At 50.3% G+C, this 12,422-nt stretch overlaps 1 protein-coding gene across 2 annotated transcripts; it reads left to right on the forward strand.

Moving 5' to 3' along the window:
• Positions 1 to 4,169: 4,169 nt before the first annotated feature.
• On the forward strand, positions 4,170 to 11,954 carry EIF3J (eukaryotic translation initiation factor 3 subunit J; the record flags this gene model as incomplete). Of its 2 annotated transcripts, none has more annotated exons than XM_079541034.1 (8): positions 4,170 to 4,198; positions 4,278 to 4,381; positions 7,859 to 7,916; positions 8,157 to 8,248; positions 8,910 to 9,024; positions 9,896 to 10,054; positions 11,008 to 11,081; positions 11,823 to 11,954. In XM_079541034.1, exons 1-8 carry the CDS (start codon positions 4,174 to 4,176, stop codon positions 11,952 to 11,954), a joined length of 759 nt encoding a protein of 252 aa, XP_079397160.1. In that variant the 5' UTR covers positions 4,170 to 4,173. The 2 variants fall into 2 exon arrangements, with proteins under 2 accessions (XP_079397160.1, XP_079397161.1); XM_079541035.1 differs by having other exon boundaries at positions 11,826 to 11,954.
• Positions 11,955 to 12,422: the final 468 nt, after the last annotated feature.

Raw genomic sequence — 12,422 nt, forward strand, 5'->3', positions numbered from 1 at the left:
GATGAGATGGTTCTGGAAATATTTATGGAGTTTGAAAATGGTCGGCTTGTATTTGAATTGCTACATGGTCTGCCAACTATTTTTTAGCTGCTCGTTAAGATGTAAATCTAAATCTGAGATTTTTAATTGGTTTTAACGGCGAATCCCTGTTGAACGTGGAATTCTTCCAGATTTCTTGGAGTCATTTACACCGTAGGACTGCTTTACACATCGCCAGGCTACCAGAAGGAACCCGTCTTTGCTCAGTAGCTCATAGCTGTTCTCTGACTGTAAGCAGGGACGACCGTCTGTCCGATGCCGTGCTGACACGCGCGTCCCGTCTCTAAAACATTCTAAAAGTGCTTTCTTTAGTTAAGGAAACCAAAGCATACATTGCACTTTACAGCTGTATCTGTGTTGTGATTATCAGATCAGTGAGGGAAATGGAAATGTAAATTGGAGGATTTAGTTCTACATAGATGCACAACAAAAGTTACAGAGGCTGCTTAGTAAACAGATTAAATATTAATACTTTAATGTGCTGCAAGTCTGATATTTATCATTCTGAACTTTATTTGCAGAATGAGTCTGCCTTCCTCAAAACGCGAGTTCCTAACAATGTCAAAGACTTCTGGCATAAAAACAAGTCTTTGCACGAAGCAAAGTTCTGTTCCTTCAGCTTTGATTTCCATCAGCCTCGAGGCTGAGGCCTCGCTGTTTGACTTCAGTCTGGATCAAATTGTGCAGACCAAAATTGGCGCTGTCTCAGCTGCGGCTGTTACTTGAGGTTGAATGTAGAACTGTGCTGCTTGAGCAGTTCATCGTGTAGCTGTGTCATTTATTCTCATTTTATGTATGTTTAGGAAACACACCATCGTATTTCCAAAGTTCTTAATGGTTTCATTTTTGTCTGCGGTTTCATTTGTGGTCTTCGACTTGATTCTGGCAATGTTTGCTAATTGAATGTCTTTGTATGTATTCTGTTCTAGGTTTGAGTGTTTTTCCTTTGGACAGCAAAACAACAATATTTCGTACTTCCATTATTGGCTGCTTTTCTACCTTTGGTTCATTTCACCTTGCATCTCTATGGAAAAAGATTTTTTTTCATTATTATTCAGATGTATCTGAAAACCTGAATGTTTCAAGACCTGATCAAACATCTTCCATAGGAAGAGTTGTATCAGCTGAATGCGTGCTGTGAGGAGGCACTTCTTTAAGCAGACCACTAAAATGTGTTACTAAAAGCAACCAGATGTGTAAGTGCAGAACTGTTGGCTCTCACTCACTGTTGGAAGCAGGCATCCTTCTCATTGCACACCTTCTCCCCTCCCAGACTCTTCCAGAGACCTTTTTAGGCGCGAGGTGGATTGGCACAACTGGCAAAGCATGGAGCCCAGCGAGGAGAGGGGCTGGGAGTGAGTGCAGATCTCATCAGCCTGCCTCCCAGTAGCAGCGTGGTGATGTGGGCCCGTGGTCTGCAGCAGCCTGTAATGGTAGAGCTTGGGTGGTTGGTCAGGAAAGCTGTCCAGACACACAGGAGTGTTACTATCCAAGTAAATACCCATGTTTCTTGACTTTTTTTTTTTTTCCTTCTGGTTCTGACTTCCTTATAGCATTGCATTGCAAACCATTACCTTTATTTTCTGTGTAAATCAGCCGCAGCCTGTTGGTGCAGACATTAAGGTAGATGATGGCATTTGTAACTTAACAGATGTGACTGAAACCGAGGAAAGCTCCGTCCGTGGTGGGGTGCCTACATCAGTGAATTGTGGCTGCTGAACTCTGTGTGTCCTCACTGTCGCTCCTTTCATCTGACTGGGGGACTGGATTAGCACTGAGCACACCTAAATTTGGGGAATTAGGAAAGTTATCTGTGCCTTCTTTGTCTCCTCTCCATCCCGTGCTCCCTTCCGTTTGAAGGACTTGGAGAGCACACCTTTACAAAGCTAGAATTCCAGTGTAAAATTAATATTTACATGGCAGAAATTAATCTGGTATGTGTAGGTAAATGGAATGGATTTCAGGAAGTCAAGGCCAAAAAGTAAACATTTGCAACATAATTGAAAGAAAAGACCAAGCACCTACTGGTGTGATATCAGCACAGCTGTTGGGTTTGTTTCAAGTGCAACGAGAAACTAATTGCTGTTTCATTAAAATGACGTCTTCCGCTGTAAGTAGAATTTCAAGTTAAGTATTGGTTCTTTTTATGGGGAAACGACTTCTGTGGATTTGTCCAGCAGAGCAGGCAGGTGGTTCAGCCAACCCCACTGAGCGTCTTTAATCTCGTTATCAAAGCCCGATGCGATAAAATGAAAAGATGACAGTCAGGTGGCGCCTCGGCAGCAGCGCGGTGCTGACGGCCGCTTCTCCCTTTTCTGCCTGGGGATGGCGCTTCTGTCCCCAGGGCTGCGTTGGGCCCGAGCAGGAGCTGCTCGTTGGGGTCGCCGTGCTGTGCTGCCCGAGGTCGGTTAGGGCTGCTGCAGGAAGGCTCACGGGAAGATGGTTTTTGTGGGAATGTAATGGCCACGTTGAAGTCGTTCAGCTGCAGAACAATGCTGTGTACTTCAGAGACATTAAAGGACTGTTCTCAAAGATCTGATTAGGCCAAAACTGTGTCATTGCAGATTTGCATCTTGGATTTCTGATGCTTAAATAAAATGGTTAACAAGTTGATAAATGGCTGATGAGAAGTAGTGTAGATGCATTGTTTTCTTAGCTAGTAGTCATAATTTTGTAAAAAACAAACAAAAAAGATATATATAAATTAAAAAAAAAAAACAGCAACTTCTTTGTTTGGAAGCAAGCAAGGAAGGCTTGGTAAGGATTGACTTGTATAGGTTCTGTTAAGCACATCACTATTTTGGTTGTCTTGACTGTGTAATGTAATATTGTTTTGCTTTATTTTTTTTATACTTGCAAAAATGTCATTGTACTGATAGGCTGAATCTTGTAAAATACAATTGGAAGAGAACCAATGTTCTACAAATTTGTGTTTTTTTCTGCTATCATTTCTAGTATATAGAATCATAAAGATTTATATTAAATATTTATACTCTAGCTACTGTTTTATTTTTAGCTACTATCAGTCCTGCGCTGAAAATTCAGTTCTCTGTCAAGCAAGACGTTTCTCGTGTCAGTTTTCAGCCTTAAAACTGCAGGAAAATAAGTGTTGGTTGCGCTTTTGAAAAGCTGAGGCTGCTGGAGAATAAAACGTGCGGCGTGTGGGCCGGAATCGATCGGAGCTGTTAACAGCGGGCGCGGAGCTGCTACGCTCCCCCCGCACAGAGCAGCCCGGGGTCGCGGCGGGCCTTCGTTTGGAATCCGCGGTGTCTGTGGGGAGGAGGCTGGAGAGGAGCGGTGGCTTCGGGCCAGGCTGTGGCTCGGGCTGACGGCACCACGAGGCTCCAGCTTCGTGCTAATGCTCGGCACTGGTTTCAACTTCTGGGTCTCTCAGTCCTCATCTCGGATGTGTCGCTGTGTGGGAAGTCGTTCCGTGCTGGGACAGCAGCGCTGCGCTGGCGGGAAGGCTGCAGTGCGCTCCGACACAGCTGGGCGCGCACCCACAGCGTCCCGGGCCGGAAGGCGACCGACGCCGCTGGGGCGAGGTGCTCCGACGGCAGGAGATGCAGCGGCGCAGGAACGACCCGCACCACACATCGGTGATTCGCAGACACCTCGGCAGCTTTTCTTCCGCGGTTTTCCCAAGATTACTCCCGTTCTTTTCACATCTACTCAAGGACCAAACCGCAGAGCCCAGGTTTCTGACAGGCTTCACCTCACGGGCCGCCGCCTCAGACCGGGGCAGGCGCACCCCGGGGCCGCGTTCTACGGGCTCGTGCTGCCGCGATGGCGACTCTTATGTTTCCGCCACACGCGGAGCGGGCGAGCGATCCGCCACGAGCCGTTCTACGGCTCCCCGCACCACTCGCACGACGGCACGGAGACCCGCCCCGCCCCGCCGGAGGGGAGCGCGGAGGCGGAGCGGCCGCTCTGCCCTCCCAAGATGGCGGCGTGCCCGTTCCCTCAGCCCTCCCAAGATGGCGGGAAGAGGCCGCGCGCGGCCCGAAGGGGCGGGGCGCGCTCCCACGGTGCTCCGCGCGGCGCGCGCCGGGCCCGCCGTCTGCGGCCGCCTCACAGCGCAGTGCCCGCCTCACAGCGCAGTGCCCGCGCCGGCGGCCGCGCTCCCGCGGGAAGATGGCGGCGGAGGCGGATTCCTGGGGTAGGTGGCGGCCTTCGGGCCGCGCGGGCCTCGGCCTTCGGGCCGCGCGCTCCTCACCCGCTCTGCTTTCCCCCCGCAGACGCCGACACCTTCGAGGCGGCGGAGCCGGTGGCGAAGCGCTTGGTGCCGGCGGGAGTGGCCGGCGACCGCTGGGCCGGCGAGGACGAGGAGGACGACGTGAAGGTGCGCGGGGACGGGGCTCCTCGGCTCGGGTTGGGCCGCCGTCGCTTCGATCCCGCCCGGCCGGCTCCGGGGCGGCCCCGACGGGTTCGCCTCAAAGCTTCGGAGCCGAGCCGGGCTGAAATCGGGCCTCGGCGCGAGCCGGTAGCGATAGGCCTCGGAGAGCGGCGTCGGGCCAGAAGCGGGCAGAGATGGGACAGGCGTGGGGAGGAGCCGGCGCCGGGCCGGAGCGGCGGCTGGGCGGCCAGGCCGGGCGATGCTCTGTCACAGCTCTGTGCGGCCCTTCCGCCGCTCCGCCATCTGCGAGCCTTCGGAAGCGGCGCTGCAGCACGTGGGCATCGCACCGGGACTCCGCTGTGCTGTGCTGTGCTGTGCTGTGCTCGGAGTGACCTGGTCACCACTTTGTGGGCGCGGGTGTGAAGCCCTGCAAAGCAAACTGAGACAGGGGAGGTTTAGGTTGGATACTGGGAGGAAGTTTTTCATCCAGAGGGTGGTGAGGCACAGGAACAGGCTGCCCAAGGAGGCTGTGGATGCCCCATCCCTGCAGGCATTGAGGGCCAGGCTGGATGTGGCTCTGGGCAGCCTGGTCTGCTGGTTGGCAACCCTGCACGTAGCAGGGGTTGGAACCAGATGAGCACTGTGGGCCTTTGCAACCCAGGCCATTCTCTGATCCCATGAATGTGTGCTGGGTGAGGGCTCGCTGCTCTGCTTGGTTAGGCTGTGCCTGTGTTAGGAGAATCTTGGGAAGCACCAATGCGATTGCCCTTGGAGCTTAGGGTGGTACTTTTTCTGTAAGTAGTATGAACAAGCGTTCTCTTTATATAGATAAACATTTCTGTAAGTTAGGAGCTGTCTATTCTGCTTCTGAAACGCAGTAACACCCACACCCTGTGGTTATCACTGCTGTGGCAGTACAGCAGGCAAGGTGAGCAGAGGTATCTGTATACAGGGGCTGCAGTCATCTGTAAGCAGAATGGTTATGCACGTATGCATGTATGTAACACTGTATGCAGCCTTCATATTTGTGTGTGTCTATACATGTATGTACACGTGTTATACAGAGAGTATTTGTGAAGTTTGCTATTCTGCCCTTCCTTTGGAAGTGAGAAACCTTTTTGGTATGACGCAGCTTGTCCAGGAGAACTGGTCTGTGAAGTGTCACTCATAGAGACACCTCTGCTCTCTGTGGCTGCTGGAATAAAAGAACAAAGCTTTCCACGTGTGCCAGGAATTGGCTTCTTCCCTCTTTCTCAGAGGTTACACTTTCAGTACTGGAGCTGTATCTGGAGAGGAGGATCTGTCCAGCAAATGGAAGTGTTTCATTTCGATTTGTTCTTTTTGTTTAAATGCTGAATGTCTCAGAACTGAGTCTGGGAGATTGTTACTTAAGCTCTGGATACCTTGTTTGCCAGGGTCAGCCTTGAAGCATGGATATGAGAAAAAGTGGCCTAAAATCTGAGCACAGAGTGTTTCTCGTGTTCACATTTTTCCTACCTTTTGTACATATTCAGATCCTGTAGTTTATTTTGCACTTGTTTTGGTAATGATCTTACAGTAACTCCTAAGTTCTGGAAACACTGACTTTCCGGGTTTAAAATTATCATCTTCATTGATAACGCAGCTGCTCTGGGCTGTTACCCCAGCACAGCTTTCCCAGGAGGCAGGCCTGGTGCCAAGGGGTTTCCTCTACTTATCCCTGGGCAGTTCTTGGTTCAGCAAAGCCAAAGTGGGAGGCTGTGGCCTGGCAAAGTGCTTGTGGAGGAGCTCAGCTGGGACTGAGTGCTGCCATTCTCTGCTCCTGCCCTCTGGTCTGGGCAGGGCGCTGTGTTGCCCTGTGCTCAGGGTGGCTGTGGAACAGGGAGAGCCGCTCTGGTCAGCAGTTACTCAGTGCAGCGGAAGGCAATTCCAGCCTTGTTTTAGTGAAGTACGTGTGCAGGAGAGCTGTGGGATACTTGCAGGTTTTCAGCTCCTCGTGTCCTGCTGTGTTACTGGGCGCAGTGCCGCAGAGCTGTGGTACTGCCTTGGGTCTCCTTTCCTCCGAGTGCTTGGGCTGGGGCTGCTCCCACTCCAGTTACAGCCACAGAAGCATCTCCTGCATGCCCCTGCTGCACTGCTAACAGGTGCCAGGGAGCAGGAGCTGCTGCTGCAGGGCAGGCCGTGCCCAGGAGAGCGCTGCAGGCGTGGAGCGCTTCCTTCAGCCCCACCGGTCGTGCTGCCCTCCTTCCTTGTGGGCTTTGTGCCACACGGTGCTTGATTGAAACCTCTCTCTGTGCAGGCTGGGGCCATGGCAGAGAGCACAGAGGTGGTGAAAATGGCTGCTTAAGAAATGGGTGTAACAGACTTAATTAGATAGGAGCTAGATGAGTGCTGCTGCAAATTCAAGTCAGCCTCTTGGAATGTGGAAGGGAAGCCTGCTCTCCCACGGGTGCCAATTAGCCCAGGGAGGTGTGGGGACGCACTGCGCTGTGACGCCGCGTTCCTCCTCTGGGTGAATGGCTGGGATGTTGCTCACGTTCTGCTCTGAGGTGCAACTCAGAATTCAGGGCTTACGGTTACAGAGCTCACCCATAATGTGCCCACGATCTGTGTGACTTCTGTGTATAGCAGGCCTTGCCAAAGCTAGTCTCTTAAGCTTGCGGGTTCCATTGATACAGGTAACTGAAATTAGATTCCTGTGTGAGTGATTTCTTGGCTTTACCTTGTGGTGCATAGGTTGTGTGTTGCCAGGCGTGCGCCTTCAGGTCGATTTTAGAGCGCTGATCTCCATACAGAGGGCATCAGTAGAATCTGGAAGGGTACCAGGGGAAGAACATGTGTTCCCATAAATCATACCCAGCTAACTGTCGGGAAGGGACTGCAGAGCTGCTGCTGGCAAACCCGCAAGTGACATAAACGGGTCAGTTCTGTTGGAAGGCGTGCTTCCTCCACGTTCATCTGCTCCATGCTGCGTGTTGAGGTGCAAGCATGCATTGGGTCATGGGGCACAAGGGGTGGGTGCTCGGAGAAGGGCCTGAGCGTGGGAGGTGCTGAGAAGGGCCACAGCTGGGATGGTTGGAAAGGCTCAGAAATGTGGTCGCTGTTGGAGAGCAGCAGCTCGTGTGTGGGAAGGGACTTCCGATGGCCCCTTGCCTTGCAGGGAAGTGACAGCTGCTGGCTGAGGGCAGGTTGTGGTCCTGGGGCTGGCATTGGGTTGGCTGCTTTCCCAGCTGTACCGACAGGAACTTTCCCATTCTTTGATTAAAGCTGCCTTTTTCTCAGTGATAACTGGTCCTCAGCTCAGCTCCCAGATCAGTGTCCTTATTTCACAGCTCCAACTGTGAAATACTCCCCACTTCCTAACTCAGCTACATAATTTTAATGGATTTGAGAGCATCTAAAAGGCTGTATGTAAGCTGCTGTCCTTTGTGTTTGCCTAACAAGTAGAAATAATATGTGAAAGTGTTTTATGAACATTTATCTTAATGAAAACTTACTTTGTAGGATAACTGGGATGACGAGGAGGAAGAGGAGGAAGTAAAGGAGACGGAGGTGAAACAAGGTGAGACTCAGGAGTTCACATCGCTGTGTGCAGCATTGCTACAGACATTGCTTTTGTCTGTGTCTGCAGAGTCTAAAACACGTTCCAAACAGGATTAGTTTTGGTTTTGACAGAGCAAGTCTTTTAACCCCCCTGCTCAGGTGCTGCCATCTGAGCTCTGCCTCTTTCTCTTTGTGTTTTCCTGGTTATTCAAAAAAACACCAGGAGACCTCAAGTGCCGTATTGTTTAATGTCTTACAGAGCCCAAAGTTTCAGAAAAAAAGAAAATAGCAGAAAAGATAAAAGAAAAAGAAAAACAGCAAAAGAAAAAGCAAGAGGAGCTTAAAAAAAGGGTAATTCCTGTTTCTTTGTGGGTTGGTTGTGGGTTGCTTCGGGGGGCTGAGCGGCAGCTGTGGAGATCCTGGCTGATGGGCTGAAGCAAACGGCAGCCCTGCGCTTCACACGTGGAGCTGCCAGTGTTAAGGACTGTGGGGAGAGGGGGGACACCTGGGTTAGGCCTTCCTGGGGGGTAATTATCCCTGGGTAGTGAGCTTTGAACGGCAGCCTGTGCTCCCAGGGCAGTGCAGAAATGCAAATGGCGTCCTTTCTGTAAGCCTGTATCTTAAATGGTCCCTGGAGGTGTTTGAGGGGTTGGATGGGGCCCTGGGCAGCCTGGGCTGGTATGAAGTGTGGAGGTTGGTGGGCCTGACTGCAGTGGGGGTGGGAGCTTCGTGATCCTTGAGGTCCCTTCCTGCCCAAACCATTCTAGGATTCCGTGCATGCCACAAGAATGGATGTGTTATTTCTGTAATTCGATCAAATTGCAGAGAAATTAAGCAGTTGGCGTTGTTACGATTAATTGGGATGGTTGTTGGGTTTCTACATGCTTGGAGGACTTCAGACAGAAGTGAGCTACTCAAATGGTGCTGGAAAAAACATGGTTTCTTGTGACACCTCCCCTCAATGCTCCCTGTATTTATGTGGGTGCTCTTTTTTGTTTTGTTTTAAATGCAGTTAGAGGCTCCAGAGGAACATAAAGAACTTACACCAGAAGAACAGTTAGCAGACAAACTACGACTAAAGAAATTGCAAGAGGAGTCAGACCTTGAGTTAGCAAAAGAAACGTTCGGTAAGCTGCTGTGCCATGGTGAAGCTTTCAGGGGTGTGCAGACATCCTGCAGGCAACTGGTGGGGATGTGGCTGTGAGAGCACACGCAGGTTGTGCTGCTGAGAGTCAGCGTGGCTTTAAATCCGTGCTACTGGAAACTGCTCTGGTACTAAGGAGTAATTGCAGAAGTGTCTGTGCAGTATAAGGGGTGACTCCTTAACATTTTGGTCAGAGGGAATAGGAGGAAGATGGCCGGCTGAATTTCCCCATGTATTGGTGTTTCTGGTGAACAGATGAGTGTGTGAAAGAAGTGCTGCCTTCTGCCGTTCTGCAGAGCCTTACGGCTTCAGCCTGGCTGGCTTTGGGCCCCATGGCACAGTGCAGTGTGTGTGTGCTTTGTGTCAGGCAGTCTGTGGTGGCTGCTTCCTTGTGGGGTGGCTTTGCTCCCTTGGGTAGACAGAAGTGGATGCAGGGCGGCTCGTTCTCTCCTGCTCTTATGCTGTGACACAAGGGCGAAGATGCCAAAGTGTGGCAGTGTGAAGCCTGCTGCTTTGCTCAGTGAAAGCTGCTGTGTGCCTTCAGGAAGAGGATGGTGCCTGAAGGGGGAGGGGCTCCGCTTAACACAGTTGTAAAGAACCAGCAGAATTTTGCACTGAGGAGCTCGGGTTTCGAATTCCCTGTTAAAGGAAGGGGGGCTCTGTGTAGCCAGCACTGCCCTGTGCCCTGCAGGTTGCTAACTCGGCCATTGCTTTGTTTGCAGAAGATGGGAGGAAGCTTTGCTTTGGCAGTGCTTGATGAGAAGGGGAGAACTGAATGCGTTTCTTTTCTTTGGTGTCATCTTTCAGAGACCACAGCCAGTGTGTTCTTCTAACACGTGTGCCTTCCCTCGCAGGTGTAAATAACACTTGTGGAATAGATGCCATGAATCCCTCTTCAAAAGATGACTTTACGGAATTTGGCAAACTACTAAAAGAGAAAATCACACAGTATGAAAAGTCCTTACATTACGCCAGCTTTTTGGAAGCATTAGTTCGAGACGTTTGTATTTCATGTAAGTAAAGTGAAGGGCTTCCTAGAATCCACTGCCAGGATTGTAGCAGGGTGACCTTGAGGGTGAGCTGTGGACTCAAAACCAAAACCAAGATTAATGGTGCTGAGCAGAGTGTCACTGAGTGTGAGGCTCTGTCCCAACCAGTGTGCTTGTGCAGCAGGTGCTTGTGCGACTGTTGCTCTTCCTGTGGTCACCTCAGAACAGTCACCAGAACTGCAGGTTTTCATGCTCTCAATCTCACCCCTCTCTCTTGAAGCAGTTTCTGGAACATAAATGTTTCTCTGAGCCAGTAACGGCAGCAGCTCTGCTGGGAGAACTGTTACAAAAGTGAGGTCTTGTAATTCCGAGACTACAGATTAATTGTTCTGGAATTCAGCATGTGACCATACAGAGATCAAGTACCTCACAGCCCTGTTTTTGCCCTGCTCTGGTTGGTGGAAGCAGTTGGTGGATCGGTTGTTTGAGCCCTTTTGCTGTGCTTCGCTCGCGCTGCCTTTCAGCCACGTGGTGGCTGGATGCTGCATAAGGCTGTGCACACAGGGCTGCCTGCAGCAGTGCTGTACGATCCCGGGGCTGAAGTGAATGACCTGCAGCCTCTTGGGCAGCTTAATACTGCACTGCTCTTTTTCGGGTGTCTAAAAGAGCTGATATTTTACTGTGCTGCATTCTTATTTTGCTCCAGTTGTTCAAGCATCTCCCTGTTAAGACTGTACACCGGCTCTTAGTTTGCACCTTCCCTTCTGCACCGTTCCAGCAGTGTTACAAAGCACTGTGAACAGCACATGCTGATCACAAGGACTGGAATAATTACCCAGTCTGCTCTGCTGTTTTAAATTGAGCAAGTGCCAGCGTTTCCTTAGTGCTAATGCTTACCTCTGCAGTCATGAGAGAATTGTGGTGATGGGGTATGTGAGCACAGTACTGATGAGGAATCTCTTTTTTCTCTTCTGTAGTGGAAATTGATGACTTGAAAAAGATCACAAATTCCTTGACGGTACTATGCAGTGAAAAACAGAAACAGGAGAAGGTAAGACTTGCTCCCACAGCTGGCTGCAGCAGAAGCAGCACCTGCTGAAGGTGCTCATTGCCTGCACGGCACAACAGGTCCAGCACTGAGCTGAACTGCTGATTGTGCTGTGTGTGACAGTAGGGGACGTTACATTTTGGATACTGATCTAAAACGAAATGCCTGTGTGAGATAATCAGGAGTTCATCAAATTCAGATCAGAGGCCAAAGCCTTGGCTGATAGACATGGAGCTGAGCTGTGTGCTCACCTGGTGCTGTCCTGGCAATGGAGAGGCCTAAGCCAGCACCCTGACACCACAGGGCACCAGCTCAGCAAGGCAGAGGTTTATCCAGCTGTGTTCATTTAAGTTTATCTAGGACTTTTCCTTGCTCTGTCTATCTATCTTTCTATCTGTATTCAGCCACAACAGTGATAAAAACCACATAAGTTCCTTAATTTGATTGTTGGTTTTACAAGAAGGAGCTCTAGCCACAGCTGTGCTACTTGCCTAGAGGCTCAGTGACATAGGATGAAGGAGGAGCTGGGAATGTCTGCGATGCAGGGAGCTGTGGGATGCTGGGCAGTGCAGCAGCTGTACTGGGAGGAGATTGCTTTGGGTGCTCAGGTAGAAATGACTGGCAGTGCAGCATGCACTGGGGAGCAGTGATGCAGGTATTCGTTCCTCTGAGGCTCTACTGAAGTCAGAAGGAAGACAAATTGCTGTGGATGTGTAAGTAAATACACCCTCCTTCCTATTTAAGCAGAGTAAAGCCAAAAAGAAGAAAAAAGGTGTCGTGCCTGGAGGTGGTTTAAAGGCTACTATGAAAGATGACCTGGCTGATTATGGAGGATACGATGGAGAATACGTACAAGAGTTTGAAGACTTCATGTGACATTTATCTCCCCTTCTGTTGTCTTTCTGTTGCCCATAACCCCTTAAACATGTAGCACAACTTTCTTTCTTTAAATTCTGCCAAATGCTATTATCAAAGCTGCAGTGTCTCTGTGCTGGTGGCTCAGCGCGGCAGGCGGTGCTGAAGTGCTGCCATTCCTGCTCTGTGCTCGAGGCGTTGGAAGGAAGCAGCTCAGAAGCTCCGTAAATTACAGGGAAAAAAAAAAGGAACAACCAAAAACCACCAAACCGAAACTGCCGAATTCTGATAACAATAATTGTTGCTGTTTGATTTTATAGTAACCAAATTGGAAATGAATTTCAAAGAGGCAAAGTGTTACTGGCGGCACAGTTCTACGATACGGCCTTAACTGTACCTCCCTGAATGAGTTGTTGGATGAACAAAAGCAGTTTGCAGAGGGCATGATGGGTGTGCACTTAGTTCTACAATTGCTTTGTCTTACATTAG

The sequence above is a fragment of the Tetrao urogallus genome (assembly GCF_951394365.1).
Source record: "Tetrao urogallus genome assembly, chromosome: 11".
NCBI lineage: Eukaryota > Metazoa > Chordata > Aves > Galliformes > Phasianidae > Tetrao > Tetrao urogallus.